Source organism: Eubalaena glacialis, chromosome 3, assembly GCF_028564815.1.
Source record: "Eubalaena glacialis isolate mEubGla1 chromosome 3, mEubGla1.1.hap2.+ XY, whole genome shotgun sequence".
NCBI classification, from domain to species: domain Eukaryota; kingdom Metazoa; phylum Chordata; class Mammalia; order Artiodactyla; family Balaenidae; genus Eubalaena; species Eubalaena glacialis.
Window position 1 is genome coordinate 159,778,798 of NC_083718.1, and position 20,016 is coordinate 159,798,813.

General features: G+C 50.3%; 2 protein-coding genes across 2 annotated transcripts in view; both read right to left on the reverse strand.

Annotated features, from left to right (window-relative positions):
* Positions 1–1,853: 1,853 nt before the first annotated feature.
* TMEM125 (transmembrane protein 125) lies at positions 1,854–5,285 on the reverse strand. Its single transcript, XM_061186685.1, has 3 exons — positions 5,002–5,285; positions 3,557–3,706; positions 1,854–3,312 (listed from the first exon to the last, which is right to left on the reverse strand). Exon 3 carries the CDS (start codon positions 3,168–3,170, stop codon positions 2,511–2,513), a length of 660 nt encoding a protein of 219 aa, XP_061042668.1. The 5' UTR covers positions 3,171–3,312; positions 3,557–3,706; positions 5,002–5,285; the 3' UTR covers positions 1,854–2,510.
* A 5,006-nt stretch (positions 5,286–10,291) lies between these two features.
* CFAP57 (cilia and flagella associated protein 57) overlaps positions 10,292–20,016 on the reverse strand; it is a 75,348-nt gene continuing 65,623 nt past the window's right edge. Inside the window, exons 21-22 of the mRNA XM_061184008.1 lie at positions 17,185–17,317; positions 10,292–10,506 (exon numbers count right to left, since the gene is read on the reverse strand). Coding sequence (XP_061039991.1) covers positions 10,292–10,506; positions 17,185–17,317 — 348 coding nt within the window. The remainder of the gene's footprint in view (positions 10,507–17,184; positions 17,318–20,016) is intronic.

The window sequence follows — 20,016 nt, forward strand, 5'->3', positions numbered from 1 at the left end:
AGATGGGAGATGAAAACAGAATGGGTTGCTTTAGAGGGACAGAGAGAGAGCAGAGGGGTCAGTGGATGACTGGTTGCCATGGGGACCAAGATGGGGTTTAGTGCACAGCTTTGAGCACACAAGCTGGAGGTGGGAGGTTGTGGGGTCGGCTTTAGTGAATCAGGAAGTATTAGCATTTCCGCCCCACCTGGGCCTCCACCCAGCTCCTACCATCCTTCTCTTGTTGTAGTTGGGTGTGTACATGCCGACTTCCACTGCCCTTTGGAATAGGTCCACAGTGTCCTCTGTGGGCATTAACCATGCTCCTCATCTGGCATCCTTCCCAGGAGAGCCTGACACGGGCCTGGCCTACAGTAGCTGCTCGTCTAGACATTTTCCTGTGTAACTCTTCCCCCTCCCAATTTTCTGTGTTTCTGTTTTCCTTTAGTTTCTTAAAAGAAATATCGTGAAAGAGTCTAACCCTATCTTAGCTGAAAAGAAACAGGATTTATCCCTGTTTAACAGGAGGAAGAGGCATTCTGTTGTCCTCTAATGGCCCAGGAATTGGGTGATAGTGAGAGGTCCCTCTTGGGAACCCGGGAAGAATGTGAGTTTCTGGGGAAGACAGTGCGGGGCCTCAGGAGGGAAAGATTCAGGGCCAACAGCAGACAATGGCCTAACTTCCCTACCCTTCCCAGTTATAGGTGGGTCTCACCAAGCCGAGTTCTTCATCCGCCCATCCACACCCTACTATGTGCCCAGGCCCGTGCCAGGACCCCCCCGTGGTGGAGTCACGACAATGGTGCTGCGTGGCTGGCTCGTGGGTGTGTTGAGGAGAGAGGGAGGCCTGTCGTGTTGGGGAATCTGCACACTAGCCTGCAAAAGCAGGGGGGAACCTCGGCACCTGAGGTCTCTAACCTGGATGCTGGGTGGAGGATGAGACGGGGACCTAGTTCAGGGTAGAGAGGAGAGGGGCTCACATTTGAATATGTGGAGTCTGAGGTGCACGGAATTCCCGGTGCACCTGGACTTGCCCTATTCTCTCTGCTCACGTTTCTCCCTCCCAGGCCTGGCAACACCCTTTCCCTCATCCGTCGGCTTAGTGTTTTCTCCAGGAAACTGCCTTGATCTTGGCAAGTTGAAAGCAATTTTCTCCTGTCAGAGCCTCTGTAGCTCCACATTTAACACCTCCTAGGCAACACGTCTGTCTGGCTTCCCGGCCTCTCTTGGTGTCCCCCGTGGGGCTTCCTATAATCTTCATTTTGTGAAGCAGCAAGTGATGAAACAATAACTGGCACTCTTGGGCGTTCCTCCAGTGGACCTCTGTCCTTGTCACACAGGAAGTGCCCCTGCATCCAGAAAGGGAGAGCCCTTCCAGGGCTGACCCCAATCAGGCAGGTACTCTCATGCCCAAGCGGGCGTCCAACACCCCTCCCGTGCCTGGAAACCCAGAGGCAGGTCAGCCGACGCTGCAACTACACAGAACAGGATGTTCTGGTTTCAGAGGTGGGGTTAGGAGCTGCAGCCTCCAGAGAAACCAGGCGATAAAACCCCAATACTTCAGGCTTCATCTGGAACCAGCACATAAGCAAATGAGGACTCACCATCCTCCCTGCCCACAACACCCTCTCCCTGGGACCAGAGACGCGCTACCTTCCTGAGGCTAAGCATCCCCTCATCCCGTCTCCCCTCAGGCCTCCTAGTACCTATGAGGAGAGACCACAGGTCTGGCTGAGGACACCTTCAAGGCACCTTAGGTCAGCCTGAGGTAGGCACGACGTGTTCCCTTTGGGAGGGGTGGCTGGGGGGGGGGGAGGGGAGGGGGAGGGGAAGGAAGGTCTCTAGGTGAGATGGTGAGATAAAGACAATACCACTAATAGCAGCCACCACTTTTATTGCACATCTGCCGTGTGCCCGGTCCTTCTATACATAATGTCATTTGATCCTAACAATTGATGACCGTGACCATGACGCTCAAGAAACCGGGGCTCGGAGAGGTTAAGCCACTTGCCCAAGGCCCCCAGCTGGTTGAGTGGTAGAGGGGGGGAATGCAGCCCAGGCCTGTCATGCCGGAGCCTGTGTTCTGTCCACTCTGTCACCATTCAGTCTCCTTGATAAAGGGGCTCACTGGCACAGCCTCTGGGGCGGGCATCAGCCTCTCCTGGGGAAATCCCTGACAGGTGTTACAGGGCAGAGTTGCCCTTGAGGGGTGTAGGGATAGGGGCCAGGGATCTTCAGGGATCCCAGACCCTTCTCTGCCTAGAGGCCCCGGACACAGACAGGCAGACTGACGGTTCCACGAGCTCCAAGGAGAAGCAGTTCCCTCCCTGTGACGTGGGCGTGTGGGTGCAAGTCGGCCCCTCATCACAGTCACACGGTCCCTCAGAGGGCTGGGCAGTCCTGGGGGCACCCATGCAGTCACTCTCCCCTTGGTGCGTGTGCGCACACGTGTTTGCACACACCCTCACTCGCGCCCGGGCACGGCTCTGTGGAGGCTGAGGCGGGTCGCGGGAAGGAGGGCCCGGGCTCCGTCAGATGAGGCTGGCGATGCTGGACGTGGTCTCGTGACGCTGGCCAGCGGACAACCGTCCTGAGATACTGAAGACGCTGCCATTCCCACTGCGGTCACTGCGGGCGGAGGGGGCGGCCGCACGGGGGCGGGGACAGTGTCCGCTCACGGCCACCTGATACAGCAGCAGGCCCAGCAGGAAGAGCGCACCTGAGGCAGCCAGGGTGACGCCCACGAACAGCATGGCGGCCAGCGGCCGGGCGGGGGCAGGGGCGGCGGCCAGCCCTGCCAGCGTCAGGCCGGTGACCAGCAGCACCAGGCCGCTGAGCAGCACCACCAGGGCGTCGGCCCCGCCGCCGCTGCGGAGCAGGGCCACGTGGCGAGGATGGCGGATGCAGTTCATGTCCTGCACGGCCGAGCTCATCAGCTGCTTAACCAGGACCAGCAGGGCCAGCAGGCAGAGCGCTGTGCCCACCGCCAGGCGCCACTCGCCCGAGCGGCTGCTGGTGGAGGACAGCAGGGCCACGCCACCCGCCCCACAGCCCGCCACGAGGCCCACAGCCACGGCGAAGCAGAGCGCCGAGCGCCGCGGCTGCTGGGACCACCACAGCTCCACCTGCTCCGCCAGCACATCCGGCGGCAGCCCCCGGCCCGGCGGGGCCTGAGCCTCTCTCTCAGACATGGCTGATCTGGCACGAGTAAGGGCAGAGGGCTGCGTCAGGGGGCGGAGGTACGGATCATGGCCTGGAGCCCCCACTACCTGCGCGGCAGCCAGAGGCCCAGAGTCCCGTTCCTCGCACGGTCCAGGGGATGGTCCTCATCACCTGCAGGGGGGAGAATCACACTTGCTATCTCCCCGGCCCACCTGCCCCTTATGATCTCTCCTGGGAGCCTTGGGGATGGTCCCTGGGAATCCTCCCATGTCCCCTGCAACCACCCCCCCGCCCCCCAGGAAAACCTCCTCCCTAGCACTGCCCCCTCGGGAGTGCCTCTCCAGAGATCTCAGGAGAGCTCCCTCCACCCAAAGCACCCTCACCCACCCAGGGAACCCCCTGCCCAGTCCCTGACCTCTCTGGCTCTGGCTGTCTCAGTTGCCTGTCCCATCCCGGCTGGCCGAGGGAGCTGGTGCCACGGTGGACGATGGGACTGGATGGAGACCCAGAGATAAAGCCTCATTCAGGATCCGACTCACATGGCCTCAGCTGTCACCGCTGGCTCCTGCGGGGAGGGTTGTGGGGAGGGAGGGGGCTTATGACTTAACCCTTCCGCAACCAGCTGCCTGACCCTGAATCTTCTCTCTTTGGGCTGCGATTCCTTCTCCGCGAGTCAGGATCTGACCCCCAACACCCCATCCCACCTCACAGGCATGGCTGCTGGTTCCCAAATCCCTGTCTCTCTCAATCCCAGATCTCCTTCCCAAGCTCCAAGACCCATAAGGCAATTGTCACCTTGATGTCCCACAGGCACCTCTGATGCAACAGCTCCCAACCCAAGCTCGTCATCTTACCGCAAACCCACTCCTCTCTCATGTCCCTCCCTTGTGCATGTCACCTCTAAACATTTCTCCGTCCCACTCCCTGCCCTCATCCTCCTGCGCTTCAACCTCCCTCCCCTCAACTTCCTCACTGGTCTCCCTGCTTCCCCCACTCTTCTCCCTCTCACCGCACTCCCATGCCATCCTCCTCCACGATTTCTCTAAAGTGGTACAAAGGGAAGGAGGGCTTTGGACTGGACCCCCAGCTGCAGTCCCTGCTACCGTGGGTACGTGGGCGCGGGACCTCGCAGTGGTTCCTCTTTGAACACGTCCTCCAGAGGCCAGTCAGCGTGACTCCCACTGGGCAAAGTACAGCAGCCCGGCCCCTGCCCTCAGGGAGCCCCAGTTTATAGCAGGTGTGTTCCTGTGATGAGTGCTGGCTGTGGGTTAGTCAGAAGAGGGGCTTGGGGGAGGTCAGAGAAGCCCCCAGCAAGTTCACCTCTTGGAGCTCAGGCTCCTTATCTGAAAAGTGAGGACGATAACTTTTATCTTGAGGGGTGGGGGCATTAAAATCTCCAGGTCAGAATTCCAGTGGGAATTCTAGGGCCCACATAGATGCCCAGAGCATGCTTTCTGAATAAAAGAACACAACATTCTCTCCTCCCATTTAGGACGGGACACCTGCTTTATATATAGGACGCAGGTCCTGGATCATTCGGGACTATGACTTCATGGCTGTACGTGGGTTACACCTCTGATGAGGTGTCCGTCTTCCACAATCCCTCAGCAGGGGTTGCCCGGCACACGAGGTAGGAGGGGCAGCTGCAGGTGCCCCCAAGGGAGGTGGGGGAGGGGCCGGGGGAGGGGCCCTGGAATCAGTCCCAGCATTCCCCAGGGCTGTGACTTCACGGGTCTGAAAGTGCTTGCACAGGTGTGCCGGCACCATGGGGCCAGGCTGGGGGTGGGGTGGAGGCTCTCAGGGGAAGAGCCAGTGGGAGACGGTGAATGGTGGGGGTGGGGGGGACCACGGGGCACTCACAAGAAGCCTGGAGGTGCTGGATCCGATCTGAGCAGGCAGGGCGGGCAGGTGGGGCACTCCAGCTCTGTTTCCAGGGAGGCGCTTCACCTGCCTGACCTGCACCTGGGTGAGCTCAGGCGGGGGGGCAGGGGGAGGAGGATCAACAGGTGTTTCCAAGGCAGGGCCTGAGCCGATTGGCTGACGTGGCGCTGCTCCTTCTGCTGGGCTGAGGCATTCCTGGGAAGGGAGGGGCTTCTGTCTCTTGCTGTTAGGGCACGAATGCAATTTCCAGACCTGGGCAGCAGGAGGAATGTTGTCCATCTGCCCCAGAGCCCGGGACTGAGCCCATCCCCCAGCTCCAAGCCAATTTAGCTTTAGTTCCAGCCTTAAACCCAACCCCAGCCCCAGCTGCAGTTTCAAACACTAACTAGAACTCCTAGCTCCAACCAAGGCCCCTACCCCACATCTCAGCCCCAACCCTGAATCTCAAATCCCAGCCCTGACGCCCCAGCCCCATTTCCAAATCCAATTCCAGTCCCAGCCCCAGATCCCAACCCCAAATCTGGCTTGAAACCTCAGCTCCAAATGCTGGAATTAGATCTTAGATGGCAGCCTCATCCTTGGCCCCAACCTTGACCCATGTTTCTGAATCCAGCCCCCAAATCCCGACTCCAAGCTCAAATCCTGCCTCAGCCCCAAACTCCAACATCAGCTGGCCCCCAAACCCAGCCCCAGTACCTCCATCCCTTGGTGCTTTCCCCTGGGCCGGGGCCCCACAAGCCCCTAGCCCATTCTCCTTCAAAGCCTCAAGGGCCTGACCAAGGTAGGTTTGCCCCACGTTTTGGCCCCCCTGAGGAGGCAGGATTTGAGTGCACAGGGAGGAGGGGGTAAAGACTTTTCAGGTGGGAAACAGGAGCTCCCTTGCTTAAAACACTTGCAGAATAAACACTTCGGGATAAATGCCATATTCCTTTACAAGGCTCACAGAACCCCTGCCATCCACAGCAGGCCAGTCATTTGCCCCTGGCCCCTGCCCTCCAGCCAGAATGCCTGTCTTTCAGTTATGTATGCTCTGCACTGCTCTGCCCTTCCGCTTAGTTTTTGAACTCAGAGTTCTCTCTCCCTGGGATATTTACCATGCCCCACCCCCAGCCTTGGTCTGGCTAACTCAAATTCTTCAACTGAGATGTCACCTCCTCCAGGAAGCCCTCCTTGACCTCTAGGCTGGTTCAGGTGCCTCTTTGGGGGCACCTATGGCCCCCATGCTTCCCCCACAACTGCTCTTACTGCATGTGCTGTGATTGCCCTATTTATTCACCTGTCATCCCCCACTAGATGTGTGGTTCCCAGTGGGTGCAGGTTTAGTGCCCGTTTTGCTAACCCTCGTGACCTCAGCAGCCAGCATTGTGCCTGGCACATGGGAAGTATTCAGTAAACATGCATTGAATGAATGAACGTGTGAACTGCCAGATGTGGGGCTACGCAGGGAGCTTGTGAGATGAAGCTGGAAAGGCAAGTTTGGCTCAGGTGGCACAGGGCCTTGAATGCCTTGGTGAGACATTTGGACTCATCTGAGGTACTCATGGAGGGTTCCAAAGTATAATGAGGATATGGCCAGGGCTCTGCTTCTAACAGGCGAATCTGGCACCACACACTGCACGATGGGTGGGGGAGGGGTCGGGGGGTGGGGCTAGTTGGAGGTGGTTGTCGGCTGGATTGAACCCCTTGTAATTCCTCCTGCTGTCTCTCCTTTTGGTGTGTATGAAATAGACAAGAAAAACAAAATCAAAGTTATCTTTCCATTATCAGCTCACAAAATAATTATGCTGGACCTGTCCATGCTTCTCTTTGCTTTGCTCGGTGGGGATGATTGGGGGCCTGGTCATAACTCTAGAGCAGCACCGTCCAATAGAAATATAACACGAGCCACATATGTAATTTAAAATGTAAAATCGTCTAGTAATCATGTGAAAAAAGTAAAGAGAAACAGGTGAAATTAATACAGTGAAATTTTAATTTAAGCCCCAAATATTTTCATTTTAATACACAAGTGATTGAGCTCTTTCAGTCTTTTATTTCGTCCTGAAAATTTGCTGTGTATTTTATGCTTACAGTGCATCTCAGCTCAGACTAGCCACACGTCTAACGCTCGCCACGTGTGGCTTGCAGGTCCCTTACTAGATGGTTCTTCCCCTCAAGGAAAGGTTAGGGCAGGCTGGATCTTGGGGACAAGCATGTGGGTTTGCCGCTTTGCAAAGCATTATAAAGGAGTTCCCTGCCCTGGGGTGAGCGGGGAAGAAGGGGCCTGGCAGGGCTCAGTGGCTGTGTATTCCTCTTGCCCCTCTGACATTTATTTTCCTCCTGGTCCCAAGGAGGGGCTGGTCCCAGCCAGACCCATCCAGGGTCCAGCTGTCCTGCATAGAGCTGGGCGGGGGAAGTCATGAGATCCACGCCCCTCTGCCCTCCACCGGCTTCCCCTGGGGGTTTGAAGGGAATTTTTTGGGTGGAGGGAACAAAGCCTAAAAGCTTCCAGTTTAAACATTGATTGAGTGAGACTTTGTTCTCATTCTGGGTCTTATGGAATAACTTGGAGTTAAAGTGGACAGGCAGGCTCCTCGCAGGGCTGTTGAACTCTGTCCCCAAAGCAGAGGCTGCTGAGGCAGCTCAGATGGGCGGTACCGAAGGCAGGGGGAGGAGGTGGCAGTGGGCAGAGAGCGTGAGGCGTGAATTCTAACTGATCCCTTAGACCAGTGGTCCCCAACCTTTTTGGCACCAGGGACCGCTTTCGTGGAAGACAATTTTTCCTCGGATTGGGGGGTGGGGCGGGGGGATGGCTCCGGCGGTAATGCCAGCGATGGGGAGCGATGGGGAGCGGCAGATGAGGCTTCGCTCGCTTGCCCAGTGCTCACCTCCTGCTGTGCGGCCCGGTTCCTAACAGGCCTTGGACGTGGCCCGGGGGTTGGGGACCCCTGTGTTAGACGGTGGGAGGACCCAGGAGAAGGGAGAGGCCCTGTAGCCCAGCCTCCCCGCTTCGGCCAAGTTCCCACCTCAGGCTATTCTCCACCCAGTAGCTAGAGTGATCCTGTGATAAGGTAGAGCAGGTAAAGTCACTGCTGTGCTTAAATTCCTCCAATGGCCTGCCTTACCCAGAGAAACAGTCAGAGTCCTCCCACAATCTCTAAGGCCTTCTCTGACTTCACTCCCCCGCTGTCCCTCTTCTGCTTGTGCTTGCTCAGAGCCTTTGCACTGGCTGTTCCCTCTGCCTGGAGCTCTTTCCTCCCACGTGGCTCCCTCCCTCACCTATCTTCAGGAAGGTGCTCAAATGTCACTGTCTCAGTGAGGCTTCCTTCCTGTGTCTAAAATCACAGCCTTCCTCGTACTTCCTACCTCCCTGCCCTTCGTTCTTTGATTTCCTTTACTCTCTCATGTTTCTCCTTAGCACTTGTCACTGTCAAATATGCTATATATTCCTATCTGTCTGGAATATTGTCTGTCTACCGCCCTGGAAGATAAGCTTCATGCATGGAGTGATTTATGCATCCTAGCTCCTAGAACAGGCCTGGCATATAATATGTGTTCAAAGAATGCTTGTGAATGAAAGCATGAACAGTAAAGAGAATATTGGTTTTGGAACTAGATTGACCTTGAAGGTCCCAGTCCCAGCTCTAGCTCTGCAACCTTAGAAAAATGGCTTAAACTCCGTGTGTCCCAGTCTATTCATTTGTAAAATGGGGATAATAATAGTCTAAATAGTTGGGGGGGGGTGCGATAAATAATATAATTCATCCAGCAAACATTTACTGTTTCCCTTCTCTGGACCAGTGCAGGTGCTGGAGACAGTGGTGAGCAAAAGAGGTCCCATCCCTGCCACCCTGAAAGGCAGTTGGAGAATAAAGGGCTTAAAGCACAGGTGCAACACCAGGTCTTCAATGGCTCCAGGTCCCCTGCCCCCACCCCATGTTCCATGACTGACAGTTGCCCCAGACAGACATCTTTTGGAATATCTGCTCCACTCACAATGACCAACTTCACTACAGGGATGAACCCCAGTAACCAGGATTCTATTCTGTGACCCACCCCTATGGGTACAGTTGATTGGATAGCAGTGAGCTCCAGACTCAAGCTAGGCCCCAGATATTCTCCTTGGGCAATTTAAAGTTAGACTAGAGACTCCATGTCAGCCTTGGGGCATCTACTCATGGGATGCTAAGGGTCCCCTTCTGCCAGCTGTACTGGCAATGGGAGGCTGGTCTCTAGAGAGGCAAGAATAAGAGAGGGAGAGGGGGTTCCAGCCATGTCCCAGGTCTTAGTTCAAGTCCTTCTCGAGGTCTGGTTGTATCTCAGCCCTGAGATTCCATGACACACCAGGAGGGACCAGGGGCTTAATATTTGTTATTTGGGTAATAGAAGGGTGTCTGGCTTCTGCAGGTGGGAGAAGACAGGGACATCTGGGTTCTTAGTGCATAAAAAACCACCTCTCCTGGTATGTGTGGCTGGGCCACCCAGTATGGGGTCTAGAGGAGGAGGTGTCCCCCAGAAACGGAGGAGCAGGGCAGGGCCCTGCAGACCGAGGATGACAAGTCTAGAGAGGCATGGAGGTAAGAGAAAGAAGGGCAGAGTTCTGCTTATAGTCGTGACACCAGGGTCTGCAGATAATGGAAGATGTGGGGGAACTCTACCAACTTTGCCATGTTCATGATTTTACTCTCACCTTCACACAGCTGTGAAAATTCTCAGCAAACCTCATTTTGTTTCATAAGTAAGAAGAAAACGTAGGAGGCTTTGTCTGGTTCTGACATGGCTGGCAGAGGAGAAGGCAGGTCAGAAGCAACAGGCAGCCCTGCCCTTGAGGTCCAGAGAAGAGTGGGGAGGGGCGTGGGATCTCTGCAGCGACAGGCAGCCCTGCCCTTGAGGTCCAGAGAAGAGCGGGGAGGGGCATGGGATCTCTGCAGCGACAGGCAGCCCTGCCTTTGAGGTCCAGAGAAGAGCGGGGAGGGGCGTGGGATCTCTGCAGCGACAGGCAGCCCTGTGCCTGGGCAGGGACTAGCAGTGGTGGCTTTGGACGAGCAGGAGCCCCCTGGGCCTCAGGGTCCCTCTCTCCCTTCCTCCCTCCCCAGCTCCCTGGCTAAGCAGAGAGTTGGACGTGATTGTGGGAGAACACCTTTATTCTGCCCGTGTCCCAGGTTCCCCAGGGCAGGAGGGAGAGGCTGGTGTGGTCAGGGCTGCAGGGGCTGCAGCCCAGAGTCAGGCTGGGGACGACAGGAGCACCATGCTTCTTCCGGCCTGGCTGGAGACGGCTCACCGGAGGGGGTCACTTGGTCTGCAGCTTTAGGTCTGCTTCTGCCCCCAGGAGGGAAGGCAGCTGCATCCCGGCGAAGGGGTGGAAGCCTGGGACCTGCTCTTGCTCTTGGATCTGGTCTCTGAGGCGCTGGATCTCCAGGCGCTGCATCTCAATGATTCTCCCAGTTTCTTCTTGCTCATTCAGTCTCACGGTGGGAGGCATGCCTGGCAAGTCTTTGCCGGACTCTGTAGGGGACAGAGCAGGACTAGTGTGGGCCTGTTACTGGGCTGCTGCAAAGCTTATCCTCCCTTCCGCCTCTAACCTCCACCCCTGCACACATTTATGGAGCACCTGCTATGGGGTAGACACTCCAACCCAGATGCTAGCGATATGGAGATGAGCCATTTCACTGTCTAGCAGAGAAGGAGAAACGAAGAGACACGCTTTGGAGTGATAAGGCAAATGCTAAACCTGACCTCAGCCCGGCCCCTCTCCTGAGCCCCGCATTGTGCCTGCCCCGAGGCCCCCTCCACTGGGGGCTGCTCAGTCCCCACACCCCAAGCAGAGTGGCACTCTCCTGTTGACCGGGGCTGGCCTCCAAGCTGCCAGTCCTCCTCACGTAAACCTGCTCCCGGAGACCCCTCTCTAGCCCTCCTGCTGTGGCCACTCACTCATGTTGCCTGAGGACGTCCCTCAAGACTCTCAGACATCCTCCTGTCTCAGTGCTGTCCTGGGTGATGCTGGTGTCCACGAGGGTCCACGGCTCACCCCACTCCCTGGCCTCAGGAGGCTAAACTCTCAACATTAATTGTTTGGCCTGCATGCCAGCTCCACACCCACTCTGTGGCTTTCCCTCCCTCATCGCGCCCAGGATCTTTCACTCTAGCGCTCCATTCACCTCTTCTTAGACTGAATTTAGACCTCATCTTCCTGGACAACTCCATTCTTTACCTACCAAATGGGTTCCTCTTAGATTCACTCCTTTTCTGACCAGGTAGACCCACAGTGAGTTTCTTCTCCCATCTAGATGCCTCGTCCCTCTGCCCCAGGTACCCTGCCCAGCCTACATCCAAGATAATCTGAGCATCCAGGGTCGCCACTTTCACATCTGGCCTGCTGCGCGTTACCGATAAAAGTAACACACGAGATTCAAGTTCTTGGTTTCCAACCCCAGACGGACTTTATGTCCATAGTCAGCAAACTCTCATTCCCCACAGCAGCACTTAGGAACTTCAATCTTTACTCCAACTCCTCTGCCCTACTTAGAAAAAAAAATTGTGGTAAAATCTATATAACATAACATTTACTATCTTAACCATTTAAAAAAATGTATATATTTACTTATTTATTTGGCCACACGGGTCTTAGTTGCGGCACTCGGGATCTTCGTTGCTGCATGTGGGATCTTTTAGTTGTGGCATGAGAACTCTTAGTTGCGGCATGTGGGATCTTTAGCTGTGGCATGAGAACTCTTAGTTGCGGCACGTGGGGTCTTTAGTTGTGGCATGAGAACTCTTAGTTGTGGCATGTGGGATCTTTAGTTGTGGCATGAGAACTCTTAGTTGCGGCATGTGGGATCTAGTTCCCTGACCAGGGATTGAACCTGGGCCCCCTGCACTGGGAGTGCAGAGTCTTAGCGGCCGGCCCACCAGGGAAGTCCCTTAACCATTTTTAAGTGTATGGTTTAGTAGTGTTAAGTACATTCACATTGTTGTGCAACTAATCTCCATAACTCTTCTCATCTCGAAAAACTCAAACCCCATCCCCATTAAACAGCTCCCCAGTCCCCCCACCCCCAGCCCCTGGTAGCCACCATTCTGCATTCTGTCTTTATGAATTTGATGACTCTAGGTATCTCAGATAAGTGGAATCATACGGTATTTGTCTTTTTGTGTCTGGCTTAGCATAATGTCCTCAAGGCTCATCTATGTTGTATCATATGTCAGAATTTCCTTCCTTTTTAAGGTTGAATAATATTTCATTGCATATATAGGCTACATTTTGTTTATCCATTCATCTATTGATGGAAATTTGGGTTGCTTCCACCTTTTGGCTACTGTGAATAATGCTGCTATGAACATGGGTGTACAAATATCCTCTTTGAGACCCTGCTTTCACTTCTTTTGGGTATAAACCCAGAAGCACAATTTCTGGTTCATATGGTAACTCTGTTATTAATTTTTTGAGGAAACACCTTACTGTTTTCCATAGTGGCTGTACTGTTTTACATTCCAATCAACAGTGCACCAGGGTTCCAATTTCTCCAGACCCTTGCCAACACTTGTTACTTTCTGGGTTTTTTTTTTTTTTTGGTTTGTTTGTTTTTTCTTTTTGGTTTGGTTTATTTTGATAGTAGCCATTCTAATGAGTGTGACACAGTATCTTATTGTGGCTTTGATTTCATTTCCCTAATTGTTAGTAATACTGAGCATTTTTCATGTGCTTGTTGGCCATCTGTGTATCTTCTTGGAGAAGTGTCTATAGTCCTTTGCCCATTTTTAAATCAGGTTTGTTTGTTTGTTTGTTTTGGAGTTGTAGGAGTTCTTTATATATTCTGGACATTGACCCCCTATTAGCTGTATGATTTCTCTCATTCCATAGGTTGCCTTTTCACTCTGTTGATTGTGTTCTTTGATGCACAGAAGTTTTAAATTTTGACAGTCTAATTTATTATATATTTTCTTTTGTTGCCTGTGCTTTTGATATCATATCCAAGAAATTATTGCCAAATCCATCCTCTCCTCTGCCCTTAATGGATGACATTGCCACCCTCTTCACTGAGGAACTGTGTCTCCAACTCCCTCACCACAGTCAAGCTTCTCTCAGTGGAAGAGGGGTCTCTTTCCTATCCTCTGCCAACCCCTTCCCTGGAGGAAAAACTAGAAAAGAACAGATGATGGTGGCCAAGGAAGAGAGTATTTTAAAGAGGAAGTGGTCAGCAGTGGCCAGTGGCCAGTCTTGCCTTGGCCTCTAATTGACCTGATGGGGCCAGCATTCAGAGTACTCGACTTATCCCATCCTTCCCAGGAGAAGTCTGGATCCTTCTCTGTCTTCCTTTGCTCCTTGCCTCTTCTCCTTTACTGCAATTTCTAGACTCTTGATCTTTCTAGGCTCTTGATTTCTTCTCTTTTCTAGGTCTTGACCCTTCATCCTCCTTCTGCTACTGGTTGTCCCTGGTAACCATCTCCTCAGTCAAGCTGTGGCCTAGCCATGGAGCCCTGGGAAAAGTAGCACCCCTGGGAAGGTACAGCACACAAAAGCCTACCAGCCCATCCACCTACCAGCCCATCCACCTTCTTGGGCCTGCATCACTCGCCTCTGCCTAGTTTCTGTTTACCTCCCCGCCTGCTTTTTTCATATACTTATTATAGGCATCTGTATATTTTCTTTGGAGAAATGTCTATTCAAGTCCTTTGCTTATTAAAACAAAATTTTTTTGTTGTTGTTGTAGTTAAGTTGTAGGAGTTCTTTATATATTCTGGATGTCAACCCTTTATCAGATATGTGATTTTCAAATATCTTCTCCCATTCCATGGGCTGCCTTTTCACACTTGTCGATAGTGTCCTTTGATGCACAAAAGCTTTAAATTTGGATGTAGTCCAATTTATCTACTTTCTTTTCGTTGTCTGTACTTTTGATGTCATATCTAAGAAATCATTGCAAAATCTAATATAATGAATTTTCCCCCCTATATTTTCTTCTATGAGTTTTATAGTTTTAGCTCTTATGTTTAAGTCTTTGGTCCATTTTGAGTTAAATTTTGTATATGATGTAAGGTAAGGGTCCAACTTCATTCCTTTGCATGTGGATATCCAGTTTTCCCAGTACCATTTGTTGAAAAGATTGTCTTTTCCTCATTGAATAGTCTTGACACCCACATTGAAAATCATTTGACCATATATGTGAGTGTTTATTTCTGGGTTCTGTATTCTATTCCATTGGTCTATATGTCTATATTTATGCCAGTACCATACTGTTTTGATTACTATAGCTTTGCTGTAAATTTTGAAATAGGAAGTGTGAGGCCTCCAACTTTGTTCTTTTTCAAGAGTTTTGGCTATTTGGGGTACCTTGAGACTCCCAGTGAATTTTAGAATGGATGTTCTATTTCTGTTCTATTTCTGCAATGTCATTGGGATTTTGATAGGGATTACATTGAATGTGTAGATCACTTTGGATAGTATTGACATTTTAATAAATCTTCCAGTCCATGAACAAAAGATGTCTTTCCATTTGCTGGTGTATTCTTCAATTTCTTTCAGTGGTTTTTTGTAGTTTTCAGTGTACAGGTAGTCCTTCACCTCCTTGGTAAGTTTATTCCTAAGTATTTTATTCTCTTTGATGCTATTGTAAGTTAAATTGTTTTCTTAATTTCCTTTTCAAATTATTCATTGTTAGTGTATAAAAATGCAACTGATTTTTGTGTGCTGACTTTATATCCCGCAATTAGGATTTTTTTCTTTGCACTCTGGTATTCTAGAATTTCATGATGATGGACCTGATGGTTCTATTTTTAACCACTGTATTGGGTACTAGGTAGATCTAACAGCTTCTTAAAGACTTCCCCTCTTGCTTTCAGCCACCCCTTCACCCCCACTTCCAGAGATAGCTGCTTCTGCTAATTCCTGAGCCTTTCAGGGGTTCATCAGGTTTCTTCTAGGTTCCCCACTCCTGGCTTAGGATTCAGGTTTCTCGAGTCTATGAAGTCAGTAACCACTCATCTATCCATTCTCCAGCTTTCAAAATTGTACGTCTCTTGTTTCCTTTGTGTTTTCTTTGGTTTATTTATGCCATTTTAGTAGGTTTTCAATTAGCCATCTTTAATTAGACGTTCTAATAATATGGTTTTAATAACTGAAAACCAAGCAGGTGTGTCTATTAGGCCTGTTGGTTAATTGTTGTGTGAATGACAATATAAATGCTGCTAAAACTAAAATTGTGGTTGGGGATGATAACCTCTCCTGTCAGATAAAGAATTTTTCAAAACTAACTGAATTGGTCAATTTTAAACAACATAGGAATGTATATTTTGAGCTAACTTGTTTTGGAGGCCCCACGTTCAGAACCAGAAGCCAGACTTAGGTTCTTCATGATCAAGGCAGACAATTGGTAGTACCTGTCTTCAGCCATTACCGATGAAACCTCCCTTGAGTAAAGCTCTATGACACAAGTGGCATGATGTTTGGTTTGCTTCAGAATAATCTACTGTGGGTGTGGCAGGGAATAACTGGGGGTGGGGTGGGGCGTGGCGATGCCAATGAAGCAAGAGCGACAGCTGTTCAAGTCAGGGAATGAATTCATGGGGATTCATTAGAATTTCTCTCAATTTTTGTCTATGTCTGATAGTTTCCATCATAGTAATAAGAAGAACCTGGCTATATCATACAGCATCCTGAGGAGGTCTCAACTGGTTATTTGCTAGGCCGCTGGGGCATATTTGAAATATTTTTTTAAAAGAGAAGTTTTGCGATTGTTCACAGACACATTTATGCTTCACTTCCAACTGAAGATGGTTTCACCTCCAAGAAGTCAAGTTCTGTCTTTTTCTTTTTTTTTTTAACAGATTGATTAATTTAATTAAATTAATTTATTTATTTGGCCGTGCCACGCGTCTTGTGGGATCTTAGTTCCCTGACCAGGGATTGAACCCTGGCCCTTGGCAGTGAAAGCTCAGAGTCCTAACCACTGGGCCGCTAGGGAATTCCCAAGTTCTCAGTCTTTTTAACGCATGCTGTGCTCTTATGTCAGTTCTTCAGAGCTAATATTGTTCTTCGGGTACTACTCACAGAGTTTACCCTCTCAACTTCAACTCTAACGACAATGGTGTATGAGACAACAATTATATATATATATATAAAATTTGTAACAGTTCAAGACTCACAAACAGTTATGAAAATAGTGCAGAGAGTTCCTGTGTATCCTTCAGCTACCCTCCACCAATGATAATATCTTGCATAACCATAATGCATGAGGTGGCTGATATTTGAAAGACCCAGTCCACATCTGTGGAATGTTTCAGTTCATTAGGGTTTCTAAGCTTTATTCCTGAAGGTAAACCACCAGAAAACAATATACTTGAACTACGTTGGCTTAATTTTCCACAGTAATACCTTATACTCTTGTTTTTTATTGACTGTCCAGATAAGAAATGGACATCTGAAGAATTTTTTTTATTGTCTGAAAACCTACCGTTAAAGACTGTCAATTATGTTGTTCAATATCCCTTTTGTAAGTCTCCATGTATTTAGTTTCTCACAGAACTTAGTACCGGGGAAAGGTTTGTTCCTCCAGAAAAAAACTTCCTTTCCCCATATGAGAGCTATGTAAACCATCATATTTTTTTCCCTTTTTGTCTTGGCTATCAGAAATTCAGAGGAACTTTATAACTGCAATAACTAACTCATTTAATATTTTTAATGTAATTTTTTCCCCTCTCCCTTTAAATTGTTTCTGGTCCTTATTTTTGCCTTTATTTTCTTCGTACAGGTCCACAATCCTTGATCCACAATTGTAAAATGCAAAAAGCTTTAAAAATGGAAAGCATTTTAAAATTCATGAAGTTTAGTGCGAATATTCATATGTTTCACTACAGAAATACTAATGTGTTTGATTTCAGGGCACTGCCCCAGACAGTATATATAATATGTTCTTCCTAAGATCTGAAAGATTCTGAATTCTGAAACCTTTGCTAACCCCAAGAATTCTGGATTTGCGAGTGTTTGAACGTGGTAGGGTCCTCACAAATCCTTTGAAGAGCAGGCGCGTGGCATACAGAGGTGCCCAGGAGGCCATGGGATGGATATGAGCTGATACAGGAGGAAACTCAGGAGAGGCAGCTTTGAAAGCCAAAAGGAGACCTCTCACGGCTGCCATTGGTCCCTGGATCCCAGTGCCCATCTTTCTTGACCACTGGTGACATTACCTGTCTCTGGAACGTCTTGTGGTTGAATTTTCTTGGTCAGTTTCAGGGCTGCTTCAAGGCCATAGACTTGGGAGCGGGTGAACTTCAGCTCTCTGCGGAGCTCATTAATCTCCTTGATCAGGGAGACATTTTCCTATAGAGAAGAAGGAGGAGAGAGTGAGTGTAGATGGATAAGTGGTCAGTGGGCACAGGACCTGCTCTGGCCTGGGGCTAAGGGTGTGGGGAAGAGTCAGGGCTGGTCCTGGACCCAGATTACATCTCTGGTGCCTCTACTGCGGCATGAGTCTTTATCCTGGCTCATGGATCAGCCTCTTGAGGTACCAGCTGACTTACCTTCAGGTGGATTCTGGCAAAGTTAGCTACAGGCAGTGTGCACCATTCCCATCCATCCAGGCTCTTCCCATCCGTAGCAACAACAATGCTTTTCTAAGCACTTTTCATGAACTTAATGCATTGAAGTTTCATAATAACCCTATGCATAGATTCTATTACAACCACAGTTTTAAAGTAGAGAAAACTGAGGCACAGAGAGGTGATGTAACTTACCCAAATTACATAGATAGCAAGTGGCAGAGCCGGGATTCTGACCCAGTCTGGCTCCAGAGCTCTGAGCTCTTAAGTACTGTGCTACACTTTGTTTTTTTCCATTCATTTGTTGAACCTACATTTATATGGTATCTGCTGCATCCCCGGGATGCAGACAGAAATAAGACATGGTTTCTGCTCTCAGCAGCATACGGTTTACTGAGGAATAAAGAAAAGTAAATGGATAATTAACATTTGCTACATCCACTGGAAGTTCACTTCTCTCGTTAGTGTTTGATAAATATCCATCCATCCAATATTTATTGAGTACTTATTATGTGCCAGGCACTGTGCTGATCCTGAGGCGTATATATAGAGAAAGTAAGACTTGGCCTCTGTTCTTGAGGAGTTTAGGGTTTAGTGAGGGGTCTGGGCACACTTTAGTGAGGTGGCCACCTTGCTGGGATGGAGGAGTGGGACACAGAGGAAAGGCACTTAGCTCTGCCCGAATGACTAGGGTGGACTCCTAGGAACTGACCCCTGGGCTGAGGCTTGACAGAGTTACCAAGGAGAGGGTAAAGGGGGTCCCAGATAACTGGAATGGCAGGAGAAAGGCACAGAATGACACGGCAGGTGTGTGGGGTGACCTGCAGCAGTTCTGTGTCACGGGAATGCGAGGTGAGAGGAGTAGAGAGGTGTGCGGGGCAGGGCCCGCTGCAGGCCAGGTGGAGGGGCTCTGCGCTCTGGGACCAAGCAGTCTCTTCTCTCTTGCCTTGCCTTCCTTTTCACACTCAGCACAGGAGCCCCAAAGGAGGCTCCATGGAGGCGTCCCTCTCACCATGGACCGCTCTGCTCTTGGAGCCCACGGCCTCAGTGCTCAGCATGTCCGCCACAGCACCTCTCATAGGACTATGCACGAATCACCTGAGGATCCGGTTAAATGTGGCTTCTGACTCAGCAGGCCTGGAGCTGCTCCTGAGATTCTGCATTTCTAACCAGGTCCCAGGAGATGCTGCTGTGGGTAGTAGCAAGGCCCTCGAGGGTCTGAGTACCAACAAAGGCAAACACTGACCAAATCTACATAAGACGAACCTGTGCCAGAAACAAACTGTGCTTCCCCTTGGGACACTGTCTCTGGAGTGGTGAGTGTGGAGTCTGAGCCCAGAGGACAGGGTGATCCCAGGCACTGCCGTCAGCGAGCAGGACAAGCCTTCTGTGTTATGGGGATGTGAACTGCAGACACTCCGATTGTCCTTCCCTCCAGAGCCTTTTTAATTAGGCAGATCAGATCTACCTTCAGATTTTCGGTATTTCACTTAATTTCACTCTCCCTCATTAAACAAAAATGTTCTCCGGATGAAATGCCCAATTATTACCAGTCCCTTATTGGATGAAATGCCCAATTATTACCAGTCCCTCATTCGCAGGCTCGACTTTGTGCCTGTTTTTCTATAAAGTCAGCAGGTTTTCTCCTTCTGATTTTTTACCCTTTTAACCAGCCCAGGCCTTGGTGATGCATAGCCCACATTTTCTTTCCAGATGCTCTGTTTCCTCCCCCTGGAATTTCTCCATGCTGACTTTATATCATGACATAATCACTTAAGTACGTATTTATTGGATTCTAAGACCTTGGACTCTGCCTGGCCTGTAAGAGGTGCTCAGTAAATATTTGTGGAAGGGATAAGCAAATGGATAACTAGCACAGTGGATACCAAGTTGAATAAGATGAATCTTGTAAACCAGGAAATTACAAACCAGGGGGTAAATGTTGAGCAGGGGAGACCAGACAGAAGGGAGTCTTAGGAGAGCCACAGGGAACTCCTGGGCACCCCAGCCCACTCAGGGGCTCTCCCCACTCCTCCTCTTAGCTGGCATCACTTAGCTTCACTTCCCCTGCTTCATTCAATGAAATAATAGTAATCAGAATAAAGATTAGAGACTGAAAGTGCCATTTCCCCAGTTCTCTCCAGAAACATTTTTAGGTACTTCTTCCCGGTCAACCTCCATTCATTTTGTCACTCAATCCTGTCGACTTTGTGTCTGAACTGAATCTCATGTTCATTCATAACCAGCTCTCAGCATCTTTCACCTCTACTACTGTAATGGTCCCACGTGGAGCCCCTGCCATTCTCTCCACCCTGACAACCCTGTCGCCATGATTGGGACTTCAGGCTCCTGGTACCTTTTTTTTTTTTTTTTTAATCAACTCTGTTCTCTCAGATTTAAATTTTATTTATATATTTATTTTATTTTTGGCTGTGTTGGGTCTTCGTTTCTGTGCGAGGGCTTTCTCCAGCTGTGGCAAGT